At 43.1% G+C, this 14,676-nt stretch overlaps 2 protein-coding genes across 3 annotated transcripts in view; one reads left to right on the top strand and one right to left on the bottom strand.

The window, feature by feature from the left end:
- zgc:162200 (uncharacterized protein LOC558638 homolog) overlaps positions 1-10,289 on the bottom strand; it is a 20,485-nt gene extending 10,196 nt beyond the window's left edge. The window contains exons 1-4 of one of the 2 annotated variants that reach the window (XM_054608846.1): positions 10,109-10,289; positions 8,505-8,860; positions 6,212-6,424; positions 5,856-6,008 (exon numbers count right to left, since the gene is read on the bottom strand). In XM_054608846.1, coding sequence (XP_054464821.1) covers positions 5,856-6,008; positions 6,212-6,424; positions 8,505-8,783 — 645 coding nt within the window. In that variant the 5' untranslated portion in view covers positions 8,784-8,860; positions 10,109-10,289. Of the gene's footprint in view, positions 1-5,855; positions 6,009-6,211; positions 6,425-8,504; positions 8,861-10,018; positions 10,052-10,108 lie in introns of those variants that run through there. The other variant, XM_054608847.1, reaches the window with a different exon arrangement.
- Positions 10,290-10,545: 256 nt separating this feature from the next.
- Positions 10,546-13,969, top strand: apex2 (APEX nuclease (apurinic/apyrimidinic endonuclease) 2). The gene is made up of 6 exons (XM_054609727.1): positions 10,546-10,716; positions 10,815-10,898; positions 11,319-11,499; positions 11,792-11,935; positions 12,066-12,135; positions 12,727-13,969. The coding sequence occupies exons 1-6, from the start codon at positions 10,602-10,604 to the stop codon at positions 13,882-13,884; spliced, it is 1,752 nt and encodes a 583-aa protein (XP_054465702.1). The 5' UTR covers positions 10,546-10,601; the 3' UTR covers positions 13,885-13,969.
- Positions 13,970-14,676: the final 707 nt, after the last annotated feature.

Here is a 14,676-nt window from a genome sequence, read left to right as displayed (position 1 = left end):
AGCTGATTACTTCCTGCAGGAGTTGGCTGAAAGCGAGGGTCGTTAGGGCAAGTTGCTCACACCTGGCTAGGCCTCTACCCAAGGTGATATAAGCCAGCCTGGTCTCATTGTCTCTCTCTCTCCCCTAGGCTCCACGCTGCTACAGGTTGTTGGTTCTTGGTTCTTTTGATGGCTTCCTTTTACACTCAACAGCAACACACACATCTCAACTCATCCATGCACTACATTCACCACTGATGCCACTACTCTCCACACCTCATGCTATTGGTAAATATGATTGTTTAAGTGATAATAAATCCGTTCATTTATCACTTTCAACCTGACTTGTCTCCCCTCCTTGTCACATATGCTGAGCCAGTTTGTGACAAGTGGGGGCTCGTCCGGGATCCAGTACTAGGATTAAAATAGCTTAAATTTTGACTGTACTGGTAAATTGGCCCGGTTTAGGTTGGTGTGTGCTTCCTCCTCTTGCAGACAATGGTTTTTGGTTTGCTTTGTTGGAGTGTACACTACTTGTTGTTGGACATAGCTGACTGTGCTGTGGTTAATCATCAACTGTTCTGGGAGGGGAAATGTCAGGTTGTTGTCAGTGCTGGTTATTTCTTGTAGGAAATTAAAGGAGAGGTATTTGGTCCATTTCTGTTTGTGGTGAAGGTGATTAGATTTGACTGGGGCTTTGCGGTTAGCCCTACCTGGGGTATGTTGGTATCTGTTGGAGCAGGAGTTTCTACCCCCTGTTAGGTTTGGTAGCGGGTTCTTCTAGGGGACTCGTGGTGATCAATTTAGGTGGCGGCGAAGGTGGGTAGAGCTATTAGCTCGGGAGCACCTCTAGGGTTGGGAGAGGGTTGCCAGTCCTCTGGTTGCCTTCTTCACACCGCTGGTTTCGCGTGCATAAGTACCCCCCACCATTAACTGCACGAAGACTAGGGCAAGTTAGTTAGCTAGTTTTAATGGTTGTAGTTAACATCAGGATAGGGGTGGGGCTCCTGTTCACCTGTTACCTCAGGTTTTGGGTTTTCGGCGTGTCTCAGTCAAGAGTTGTAACTTGTTAGGCTGATTTGTTTTTGAGGATGGCTTCCCTGGTGGAGAGTTTCATCCAGGAACCTTCACAGGCTTTGCTAGAGCAGTGCACTAAAGAACAACTTCTTAGGATAGCAGAGCACTATGAAGTTGACATTCCAGATAAGAAGTTAAAGGAGAGTGTGAAGACCTGCTTAAGGGATGGTCTGTTTGAGGCTGGAGTTTTGTGCTGGCAGCCAGTTAGCAGTCCAGTGACTAGTGTAGTGCCTAATCCTGGAGCTCTAACATTTGAACAACAGAAGGAGTTGCTGCAGTTGCAGTTAAAACAGCAGTTAGAGTTGGAGAGGTTGAAATTTGAAAAGGAAGTAGAGTTGGAAACTATAAAGCATAAAACTGAGTGTGCCAAGTTGGAAATGCAACAGCATCAACTACAGCTGGTAAGAGAGGGTAAACTTTCAGATATGGGGAGAGCGGATAGTTTTGAGGCCTCAGGGGGCAAGTCTTCCCAGGGTGACCTGGTTAATAATCTCCGCCTGCTTCCCAGGTTTAGTGAGTCTGATCCAGATTCATTTTTTTCTCTGTTTGAGAGGATAGCAGATGCTCGAGACTGGCCAGACATAGACAGAACGATGCTGTTACAGTGTGTTCTGACTGGAAAGGCCCAGGAGGCTTACTCTGCTTTAAGTGTATCAGAAAGTAAGGTTTATGACACAGTGAAGGCAGCAGTGTTAAAAGTGTATGAACTTGTGCCAGAAGCATATCGCCAGCATTTTAGATCTAGGAAGAGGCGGGATAATCAAACCTACACTGAATTGGCCCGTGATTTGACTTCCCAGTTTAGCCGCTGGTGTGCAGCATCTGAAGTTGTTACATTTGATGATCTCTGCAACCTGGTGGTACTGGAACAACTTAAAAACTCTGTACCTGAGCGGGTGGCTACCTACATTACTGAACATAAGGTAAAAACCCCGAGAGATGCTGCAGTCTTGGCTGATGAGTATGTTCTAACACACAGAAGTTTCTGTGACACAACGGGAGCAGCTGGTCATAGAAGTGACATTTATTCTAGGCCAGTTAAGATAAAAACAGCTAACGAGGCAGATCGGCAAAAGTTTACTCAGGGTGGGAGGAGTTCAGTAGTAAATTCTGACACTTGTAGGTACTGTCAGGCACGGGGGCACTGGAAAAAGGAGTGTCCAGCGCTGAAAGCCAGGAGGTCCTTTGGTCAGGTGAAACCTGCTGTTATGGCTGCTCCAGTTATAACATCTGAGAGCAGGGCGTTAGGTCAAGTGCAGGCTTGTACTAAGCCGGTAGCTCCTCAGGTTGACTACTCTGCTTTCATTTCAGATGGATGGGTCTCTTTGGTAGGAGGTGGGGTGCAGGTTCCCATTAAAATACTAAGAGATACTGGAGCACTAGATTCTTTCATTCTTGAGTCTGTGTTACCATTTTCATCCAGGACTGATACTGGTGGATGTGTAATCACACAGGGGATGGGTATGGTTCCATTCTCGGTCCCATTGCATCGGTTGGCTCTAAATTGTGGTCTTGTTCAGGGGGAGGTGTCAGTGGGTATTCGTCCCCAGTTGCCTATTGAGGGTTTGCATATGATTCTGGGGAATGATTTGGCTGGTGACAAGGTGTGGGCCGATGGTCAGCCTAATGTAGTGCAGCCCCCTACGTTCCCCACTGCAGTAGAGCCCTCTGTGACACCACTGCCCTTAGGTGACATTTTCCCAGCCTGTGCCATCACTCGTGCTGCCAGTCGTGATGCCCAGAGGATGGTGGAGCCAGAGTGTTTGGAGTTGCCAGATTCTTTGCTGGTTGACCAGTTAGCGGGTTCTCAGGCTGAGCTAGTGGCAGAACAGAAGGCTGATTCCTCTTTAATGGAGCTGTTTGACCAAGTTGTGCCAGCATCAGAGGTGAGGGATACTGCCCAGTGCTATTTCCTCCTAAATGGGCTATTGGTTCGGAAGTGGCTGTCACATGGTGATGCATCTGTAGGAGAGCCAATCTTCCAAGTTGTTGTCCCTACAAAAAGTCGCAATAAAGTGCTCCAGACGTCACATGGTGACGTGGCAGGTCATCTTGGCGTCCGTAAAACTTACCACCGTATATTGCAACATTTCTTCTGGCCACGCTTAAAGAGAGACGTTGCTCTTTTCGTTAAGACGTGTCATACCTGTCAGATCACTGGCAAGCCAAACCAGGTTGTTAAACCTGCTCCTCTACAGCCGATCCCCGCCATTGGACAGCCATTTGAGCATTTGATTATTGATTGTGTGGGGCCCCTACCTCGGTCCAAATCTGGACACACATATTTGCTGACTGTAATGTGTCAGGTTACCAGGTATCCTGCTGCTTACCCACTTCGCAGCATTACAGCAAAAGCTGTGGTTGGCGCTTTGACTCAGTTCATTTCAGTGTTTGGTATCCCCAAAGTCATACAGTCTGACCAAGGTTCCAACTTCACATCCCATCTGTTTGCTCAGGTGCTTAAACAATTACACATCAAGCATAACAAATCAACAGCCTACCATGCGCAAAGTCAGGGTGCACTTGAACGTTTCCACCAAACGTTGAAATCACTGTTGCGAGCTTATTGTACAGAACTGTCGGGTGACTGGGGGGGTGGGCTGCCCTGGTTGCTGTTAGCAGCTCGCGAAGTTATCCAGGAAAGTACTGGATTCAGCCCGAATGAGCTGGTGTTTGGCCATAAAGTGCGTGGCCCACTTGCAGTTTTGCAAGATGGTTGTTTGCCAGAGGATCCACCTCCAAAACTTAAGGATTATGTTAGTGGTTGCAGCCATATAACCTAGACATCCGACACATTAAGGGGACTGACAATGTAATTGCAGATGCCCTGTCTCGGGCACCTGTGGACCCTTAGTCTATTTATTCATGCTGTCTCTCATTTCCATGCTCTCCTCTGCTCATCTCTCGGCTCTTCATTCCCTTAAAATGCTCCTTTGGTACCAAGGCTGCTGGGTTGGTGAGGATGGAGGGATGTGTTGGAGGATGCAGCCTGGAGGGAGTGCGGTACTGACTGTCAGTTATTGGTAACGTATGAACCATGACAGTTTGGGACATATTGACACTTTGTTTGATGTATAACACGAGGTGGAACCTCGTTCTTATGGAGGGGGGTGTTACGACCCCTCCCTTTCGGCAGCTGATTACTTCCTGCAGGAGTTGGCTGAAAGCGAGGGTCGTTAGGGCAAGTTGCTCACACCTGGCTAGGCCTCTACCCAAGGTGATATAAGCCAGCCTGGTCTCATTGTCTCTCTCTCTCCCCTAGGCTCCACGCTGCTACAGGTTGTTGGTTCTTGGTTCTTTTGATGGCTTCCTTTTACACTCAACAGCAACACACACATCTCAACTCATCCATGCACTACATTCACCACTGATGCCACTACTCTCCACACCTCATGCTATTGGTAAATATGATTGTTTAAGTGATAATAAATCCTTTCATTTATCACTTTCAATCTGACTTGTCTCCCCTCCTTGTCACATATGCTGAGCCAGTTTGTGACAATATGGATACCTACAGTTCCTCCCACTGTTGTACAGTTTAAATTCTATTTTCTAACCTTACTTAATCTTTACCCACAGTATCCGTAAAATAACAAGACATGTAAATTGAAGAAAAAATAGGAGCAACATGTTATATTAAAATTGCTGCTGAATGACTGAGAGACCTAAAGATAATCTAGAGGTTTCGTGTAAAACAACATAAAAAGATTTCTGAGGCTGTACAGGCAAGCCTAGATGTTGTCTAAAAGTCCACTAAAGGATCATGGAAAAACTAACAAGTCTAGGCTACATTTAGAACTAGTCATGGACAGTTTGTGTTGGCAACATACACAGACAGCACATCAGCAGACGGAAACACTTGTCTCACACCCTCAGAATCCAAACCATTGCAGTGGCATAACTACGTAATATAACAACGACAAGAATACTGCATATGCTGTTCAAAATGTTTAGCACATTTTACAGAAAATGTAAAAAGCATTTGGAAGGTATGCTTATTTTTAATAAATTCGTCCAGCTTGCATGAGTTAAAAATGATATTTAATCTGCTCTGAGGGTACTATGTCTTTGATAAAACTGTACCCACACTGTTGTTGTACTCTGTGCTGCATGGACAAGCAAGAGTTTTCCAAAATAAGCAAATGGTTCCTTTTGAACCAAAAATCTCACCCATTAACAAGCATTTGAAGCTTATCTGGTCTACAAGTTGCTGGCTGTTACACAACATCTGACAGATGTTCTCAGCTAAGCCCAATACATTTCCGGCACAACACATCATTTCTCAAAGCATTCAAAGCCATCCAGGACAGGAAAAATACTCTGAAATTGAGTGCGTAACTCGTGAAATTACTGGTTGCTATTTACAACTATAATTTGTTCTTTATTTCCTGCTGCGTATTGCCAGAGAATTGTTTAACTGGATGTGCCAAACTGAGAAGTCACTGACAACAGAGAGGTTGATCCAAGACAAGAACTATTTCATTTTCCAGAAATAAGATAAGATAATCCTTTATTATTGATTTTTTGCATTCAAAGCAGTTTTGCTCTCATGCAGGGAAAGTGAATGTAATGCATTACAACAATGATCATATGATAGCGTGGGGGGGGGGACAGTACTATGGCACAATGTTCATTTGAATGTTTTCCCACCTAATTGAACATTTCTACAGACATGTTCAATTTTACCATCTTGGATATCGACGGTTTTTATTCCTTATCCATCCATCTATTCGGTCACAATTACAGACAGGTAGAACGTGCATGTATTTGGTAAAGTTGCAGCTTGAGTGATAACTGACCTGGTTTTCCTTGAGCACCGACACCTGTTTTTGCAGCGATATGTTTTCTTCTTCTAATTCGCCATTGTCCTGCAACTGGCGCAGCTCACGTACTTTATACTCCTTCATCTCATCCCTCTGATGGCCCTTTTCGGCATCCAGACACTCGCACTCCTGTAGAAAACAACCCACTGTCAAATCGGTGCAAAGCACAACATTCAAATGGCAGATTTATGCACAGTTAATTCTAATTTGGGAATGAGCTAATATATCCAACAGTGATTCAGGGTTCCATCCGATGTATCATCACAAGACGGGAACTGATAGTATATATAGTATAACGCTAATGTGCAGGTGTACTGAGTGAGCCGCTATACCTTCTTTAGCTGGGTAGACACCGACCCCAGCCTATCGATCTCTGCATGGGCATTGCCCAGAGCAAGGCGGGCTTGCTTGAGCTCTGCCTGGACTTCCTCTATGCGGGTTGCCATGGCAGCCTCCTTAGAGGCAGTCTCCTGCAGAAGGTTCTCCTCCCGGCACTCTCCATCAGCAGCTGCACGTTTCTGGCTGTTCACAGAATCTGCAAATGCCTTTACACAAACAAAAAGGGTCAAAAGGACACACTGGAACAACATTCGCAGTGCTGAAAGACGAATCAATTTATGCTGTGGTGCTCATCCAGGCAAGAAGGGTAGACATCTTCAACAAAGGAAGGGAAATAGGACTTCACTGACAACATTCATGTTCAACCTGATTACAGGCATACAGGTTGGTAACAAGAAACTCTTCACACCTCAACTGCAGCTTCAACACTATTTGTATCTACTGTGATACTATAAGGAAAGCATTACACTTAAAAAGCAGCCAATCCTTCCTTCACAGCTTGCCATAATCAGAAGCCTTGTCATATCATGCATCAATTGACTGCAGATGAAAGAGCTATCAAACAAGGTGTTAAATTAAATAAACATGCTACTAATCACGCATGACTTATCATTGTGGAGTGGTTATGTAATGATGCTAATTCACAACACATGAGTCCGCTCTGCTTTGTTAAACCCCTGCCAAAGCCTAGGTAAGTAAACAGCCAACATATGAGGTTTATGCAGATTATGAAAAATTGCTGGAATTCTGTACCACTACGTACCTTCAGACATAAAGAGCTTTAAACCAGTTGTAGTTTAATTCTGCCACAAAGTCATTGCTAAATATCCAACTGCTTGTGAGCAGGATTTCAAGCATCTCAATTTAAACAGGTGGATGGGACATTTGCTTAACTAAAAATCTGCCCACATGAAAGGATTGAATTTTATGGGATTACCTTCTTACATAAACCAGTTTTAAAAGCCTTTTTCACCAATACTGAATACATCACGGCCCATTCGGTGCATTTATGACAAAGTAAAAAATCCGTAAACAATATGAACGCATTCAGCATTATGTCAGGACAAGTTTGAGCATCAGAATCTCATTTTGACATATTGGTCCATCTTTTAACTTGAATATTCAGGGCTAATTTAATTCAATCCTTAATGCAATGCAGTATCAAAATCAATGTACGGTGAACAGCACCAGATGTGCTGACATGCTGTTGAAGTTGTCCTAATCACTTAACGGTGTTCTCCTTCTGATGCCATCAGCATCAGATGACATATGAGAGCAATAATGACTCAGCGTGCCGTCACAAACCTCTTCATTGAAAGTAAAACATGAGGTCACAGCTGTAACAGAACTGTTACTGTGGTAGTAGACAGACAAAGTTACCCAAATGCAATGTGGGGATAGGCTATCAAGTCATGCCATATCATATGTCACTGGCACATCATAAAATGACAAGAATGGCATCTTTGTAAGACTACTCGGTACAATGCAAGGAAGCTCCAGCACTAGCCTTTCATTTAATCTGCCTGCCAGCCCTCAGTCCAGCCTCGTTCTAACTCACATGAACAGAAGAAGGTCAATTATTCTTGATTTGTCTATCAGTGCATTTTACATTCTTTAGGACCCAAAGATTAAAATAATGTCTATTCAAGTCGATTAACCTTAAAAAAAAAAAAAAAAAAGATTATTCACTGAGGTACAAACATCTCTTTCTAAATGCAAGTCTATGGTGAAAAAGCATTTTTTAGCCCAATGACATCCCATGACAAACCAGGAATTTTATTCTACCTATGTAAAACTTGCTTTAAAGCTGGCGCTTTTCCTGTGGTCTTGAACTGTATATACGTAATCATCCCTCACCCACAATTCGGCGTAGGACATGCCATCAGCGTTTCAAAGCAGGAGTACTGTTTATTTTTTCCCCAATTTTGAAATATTATATGCACTTGCTGTTTTTTCAAATTATTGAAATTGGGCTGGGTGGTTATTTTTTAGTATTTACATTTTGCCATCAATGTCATATGACTGCAGTTAATTCTACAAAACCAATGATGTACAATAAGAATGCAGGTGAAATAATAAAAATGTGGATTGTAACTGTTCCATTGCATCTTGTTAAATATAAACTGGAATGCAACATTTGCTTGCACATTTCTCATATACAAAAAGTTTGCAACCATTGTTGTGTTCATTTACTGTCAGAAAATGATACTTGAAATGCTGGGGGAACAACAACTTCACAAGCCTAATGCTTTCTGAATATAACTAGAAGGCCTTAGGTGTTCCTACCTCTCTGAGCTGCTGTAGCTCCCCTTTGAGGGTTTCATACTCCTCTTCCAGCTGCCTGTGTTTCATCTTGAGAGCAGCACTTTCCTCCAGCACCACCAGGCCATAGCGGGCTGCCTGGAGCTTCTCCTCTGTGGCCTCCTGGAGCTCCAGGGTGAGCCGCACCACCTCGGTCTTCAAGTCTCCGCTCCCCATTTTGACTTCTCCTTCTTCTCCTTCTTCTCCTTCTTCTTCTTCCCTCTCTACTGCTGCACCTGCTGGGTCTGCATCTGCCTCCAGCATTCTTGCTTGGCCTCCCACTTGCCAATGTTCTACTGGGACAGCTGCCTCCTTCGCTCCCCCACTCTCATTACTCCGCACTACAAAAAAGGCAAAACACAAAGACTATTATCATGCATGTAAACTTCTTACAACAATGGCCGGGATTGAAAGGAGGTTTTTTTTTTTATAAATCATATTATTACACCAATGAGCAAACAGCATAGGGTAAGATTAACTTGCTGATCGATTACATTACATTACAGTCATTTAGCAGACGCTTTTATCCAAAGAGACTTACAATAAGTGTATTCAACATAGGTATTCAAAAGAACTACTAGTCACCAGAAGTCATAAGTGCATCTCCTTTCTTAAACAAGCATCTAAAAGCATAAACCAGAGCAAAAGTACAGTGCAGAAACAGACTAATACGAATACAATAAGTGCAACAAACTAATACTAATACAATAAGTGCTAAGCGGAAGGCTCAGGGTAGTACTTCTTGAATGAATGGGAAAACTCTAATTCTAATCCAAACCATAAATGACCTTGTAAATATCTAGTTAGCAGATATAATTAACTATTATAATATAATTACTATTTAGACCTACAACAGCTGATATTCTCCCTTTTTAAATTGGCACTTTACCCATGACATGGAAAGATTGGCACCAATGAATGCCCAATGCCCAACTCCCCGCAGTTAAAAGGCTGTCACTATTAAACTGGGTTGCAACATCCTTCTGATTCAGAATAAGATGAAATAGTGATGACAGCTGGTTGAAGTGCTCTCCTCCCAAGCAACGTGAAACCATATGGATTAAGGATCCTCTGACACCCTGTATGGACTGGGTGGGGCAGACTCCACCTCCTCCTCCTCCCCTCCCTCACTTCCTCGTGTCCTCTCCTTTGACCGAAGATGGAAACACCATCCGCCGGTCGTCCGCTGCCAAATGATGCATCACATAAGCATCTGTCCCTCCTGGCCCTCACACTAGCCCTCCGTAGCATCGACTGGGAACACATTTGAGGATGTAACGCTCATATTTGTCATCACACATAACGTTGAACACAAAATAAGGCTGGTGTCTTAAATCAGATGGTGAATAGTACCACAAAAACTAAGACGACACCGGCCCCGACAGCTAGCTGGAGTAGCTAGCTGGATAGCAAACTAGCTTAGCTAAGTGGAGTTGAATAAATAAAAAGAAAGCTAGCTAGCCGTGTGGCTGGTTAACTGTACACAGGCTTAACATTACCAGTCTCTTGTGGTCACGTCACTCGGATCCTGTCAGACAAGCTAATCAGCTAGCAAAGCAGTGCGAGCGTTAGCCGAACTAGCTACTCACCCTCTGGTTCTGTTCAAAAAGATGAAGCTCGCTGGTTGCGCGCTAACGTTCCTTCCGGGATCTATCAGCGGCAACGGTTGCTACGCACGACAGTAGCCAAGGGGACCGGCCCAGGTGACTGAGCAGCCGCCTCGCTTACTCCCACCCCGGTTATCAGGTTGCACAGTGAGGTCTGGTGTCAAAAGCGCGCCGAAAAACGTGAAAGCACAATTACCCCCTCTAGCTAGGCAACGGCGCAATGCAATTACACCACCGTTACATTTTCTTTATTTCATTTTTTTTTTTTATAAAATATAAAAAGCCGTTGTTTTTTATATTCAGACATTAAAAATAAAATTAAACACCAGTGCAATAAAAAAAAATTGCAACAAATAATGAAAGCTTAGTGAAGAAAGGCACTTCCGCTCGTGCCCGTCGCTGCTTCCGTTTTACTTCCGGGTGTGTGTTCACATGGTGGTCTGGCTGGCTGCAGAGCAAAGACCAATCCATAACAATGAAGGTCGTCACCTGGAACATAAATGGCATTAGGACTTTCAGAGGAGGCATTAAAGAGGCTCTTGACTCACTGGACGCGGACATTATTTGCGTCCAAGAAACAAAAGTGACAAGTAAGTCGGGAAAGTCATGCATCATAAAGTCACAGAAGTCTGATATGAGAGCAATACAAGTTAAACCCAAAATGTGTCCTCCCCCACCCCCACCACAGGAGACTTGCTTGATGAAAGAACTGCAATTGTTGACGGCTACAACTCTTATTTCAGCTTCAGTCGAGGGCGCAGCGGTTATTCAGGTACATTGCATTGTCATAATTCATTTTGTGTATTTGGATAAGCTGTTTTTTCTTCCAATTATATTAAGTTCACCCATAAAAGATGGTAGAATAAAAAAAATCATTGCCATGATAAACTTCACAGAATGGGCACTTATTAGAGCAACAGAAGATCCATGTTATTAATATCACTGCCCATTGTTGCACATGCTGTAAAGTTGCTGCAGTGCTGACTCAATAAACTACATTCTTTACTGTTTTTTTTTATTGCTCATTTGCTTATTTATAATACTTATTTTTGATCTTGTTTTCTTTATTATGTCTCTTGTTTGCACTATCCTCTATGCTGCTGTAATCCTGTAAATGTCCCCGCTGCGGGACTAATAAAGGATTATCTTATCTTACATAAACTAATTCACCTCCCATTCCTGACAAGCGCAGGGGTCGCCACTTACTGTAAAGACAGTGCCACTCCATTTGCTGCTGAGGAGGGTCTCACGGGTCTGCTGACCAACCACGAAGGGGCCGTTGGATGCTATGGGGACCAGAACGAGTTCTGTAGCGAGGAGCTGCAGCTTTTGGACAACGAAGGACGAGCCGTTATCACCCAGCACAGAATCATGTAACAGAAAAATATTCTACTTTTAGGTTTTCTTATTACATGCTTTTTGCATGTTATATTTGCTGTATTGGGTATCTGTGTTCAGCTACAACATTTTATAGCAGCTTTATATGCACTAGAATGTCCCTTGCAAACTTTTTCTAGCCGCTAGATTTTGATCAATTTAGAGTGTCCTTTTACCAGATTTATGCAAGTCGTTGATGCTGTTCCAATGCATGTGTAATTCATCTACTAAAGTAGTTTTAAACTATAGATGTACATGTCTCTTATTGTCTCTCTTTTACCCCCACAGGTGTCAGGAAAAAGAGCAAACTGTCACTGTAATCAATGTATACTGTCCTCGGGCTGACCCTGAAAAGCCGGAGCGAAAGCAGTTCAAGCTGCAGTTCTACAAGTTGCTTCAGAGTCGGGCTGAAGCTGTAGTAAAAGATGGGAGGTGAGATTTTTATACAGTTTTTACATCTTATTTTGGAAAGTGTATAGTGAGAGTGTTGGCAACTTACTCTGTTATCCCCTCTCCTCTTTAAAACATTCTGAGTTAATGGTTTCTCTTTTCTATTTTTCAGCCATGTGATTGTTTTAGGAGATATAAATACATCTCACCGGCAGATAGACCACTGTGACCCCAGTGATAATGTAAGTTAAAAGTTTAAATACTGTCATATGAATGTTTTGCTGGTCTCGTTTATGAAATCATGCTTTTGCAATACGTCGCCCAGAGTCAGAGGAGATTGATACCACTCTCATGTCTATATGGTAGATATGAAGATTTTTTTAGTTTAGCATTAAAGACATGTAACAGGATTTAACAGTTAGCATGGCTCTGAATAAAGGTTACAAATCCGCCAAACAACAGCTTTAAATCTTATATTTCAAGTGCGTGATTGGCACAAAAGCAGAAGTGAAAAAAAAGGTTTCATTGTATACTGGCCAGCTGTTTCCCCCTGCTTCCGCTCTTTATGTAAAGCCAACTGTGTCCTGGTAATGGAATGGTATCATTGTCAGCCAGAAAGCAAGTCAATATGTTTCACCAAAAAGTCAAACTACTTATTTAATATAAAAGGAATAAAAATATAAAAGAATAGGCATTATGCTTCAGCCAAATGTGCAATGTATGCTTAATTTCCCCCACTGTGGGACTAATAAAGGATTATCTTATCTTATCTTATCTTATCTTATCTTGATAATAATGACACTCTACCTTTCTTTGTTTTTCTCATTACTAAGGATGATTTTGATGAAAACCCAGGGAGGAAATGGCTAAATGCCTTTTTGAACAGTGGCAAACGAGAAGAAGAAACGAAAGAGGAGGAACCCAACGAAGAATCAGAGGTAACTTCATCAGATGCTGCCCACAGTGGAAAGTTTGTGGACACCTTTCGCCATTTTCACCCAACTCGCACCAGCGCCTTCACATGCTGGAGCACTCTCACTGGAGCGCGGCAGACCAACTATGGCACACGTATTGACTACGTATTCGCCGACTGCCTGCTGGCCAAGGAGCAGTTTGTGGCAGCAGACATCATGCCAGAGGTGGAGGGGTCGGACCACTGCCCTGTGTGGGGGCAACTGAGCTGCTCTCTCCTGCCCAGCTCCAAGCCTCCTCCCCTCTGTACACGCTACCTGCCAGAGTTTGCTGGCAAGCAGCAGAAACTCTCTCGCTTCCTTGTTAAAGTGGACCAAAAATCATCTCAGTCTGAGCAGAGGGAAGCATTACCTGGATCGCAGGAAGAGGAGGAAAGGAGGGAGAATTTAAACCTGTCCGGATCTGGAAACGTCTCCGGTAAAAAACGGGCATTAACATCAGACTCTGTTGTCCCAAAGGGGAAAAAGACTAAGACAGTAAAGACTTCTTCAAACCCAAAGGGGAGCCTCCTCTCCTTTTTCAAACCCAAACACACAAATGCTGTTCCTTCTACTGAAGCCTCTGTAAAGCATTGTGAAAAAGCACTCGGCATGGACGAAGTAACTTCCTCACAAATCTCCCAAAAAGCACCCTCACCTACCAAGGATGCATTCTCAGTCACAAGCAGCGTACCTGAAGATGCTGAACTTGTCTACGATGGTTCACCTCAGCTGTGTACCAGCAGCACCGCAGAGGAAAATCAGAAACGGATGATGACAAAGCTGTTAACCCCAAACCCGACCACGGGACAACCAGCTGTCAAGAAAGGGGCATCCTTGGGGTTTTGGAGGACAGTGTTTCGTGGGCCGCCCCCACCGCCCTCCTGTAAGACCCACGGGGAACCCTGTGTGCTCCGTACTGTGAAAAAGGAGGGGCCAAACATGGGAAAACAGTTCTTCGTGTGTGCCCGTCCTCAGGGACATGCCTCCAACCCCGAGGCCCGGTGTAATTTCTTTGCATGGGTTGACAAGGGGAAGTGACATGTTTACTTTGTGGAAGTTGTTTGTTCTGACTCATCGTTAAACCTCTTACTCTAACAAGTACTGTAAGACTACTACAAGGACGTGTCATCATTGTTATGGTTTTATAATAATAATAATAATAAAAAAAACTATTTTCTATAACTTTGAGTTTGGTTTCATTGGTCTTTGTTGATTGACAGAACATTTTCATTATCATTTTTCAAGCAAAAAAGCTTAATATAATATATATATATATATATTTGTGTATCCTTGTTAATTGAATTTCTTTAAGATATTTGGACTAATGGTTGCACAAAATAAGCATTTTGAAGACATCGCCTTGGGAACTGGGAAATTGTGGTTTACATTTCCCAATTTCTCCTGACATTTTACAGAATCAATTATTTATGAATTATATGTGAACTTAATTGGCTGATGGATAAATTATGAAAATAAGAGTTAGTTGCAGTCGTACATTTCCTGCTACTGTATAAAGCATATGAAACTGGCCTAGGAATTGATGAATAAAAGTGCTTCACATCATATGGATTCGGTCATCTTAGTGTTTCTCCCCACTAGATGGCGGGGGTAGTAAGTTACACTACCAGCTGCACAGCCACACTAAAACCACTAATGTAGGCCAGTAAGCCAGTATTTTGAAATCAGGATGTAGTTTTTATATGTCAGCTTTAGTCATTTACATTTCATTTGAAACATAGCTTGAATATTACTAAATGCTCCTGGGGCAAAACACTAGGATGAATGCTTACGGTGACCAAATACTGAATATAAAGACAGTTCACAGAATGT

The sequence above is a fragment of the Anoplopoma fimbria genome, chromosome 12 (assembly GCF_027596085.1).
Source record: "Anoplopoma fimbria isolate UVic2021 breed Golden Eagle Sablefish chromosome 12, Afim_UVic_2022, whole genome shotgun sequence".
Lineage (NCBI taxonomy): Eukaryota > Metazoa > Chordata > Actinopteri > Perciformes > Anoplopomatidae > Anoplopoma > Anoplopoma fimbria.
This window is presented reverse-complemented; position numbering and strand designations above follow the sequence as displayed.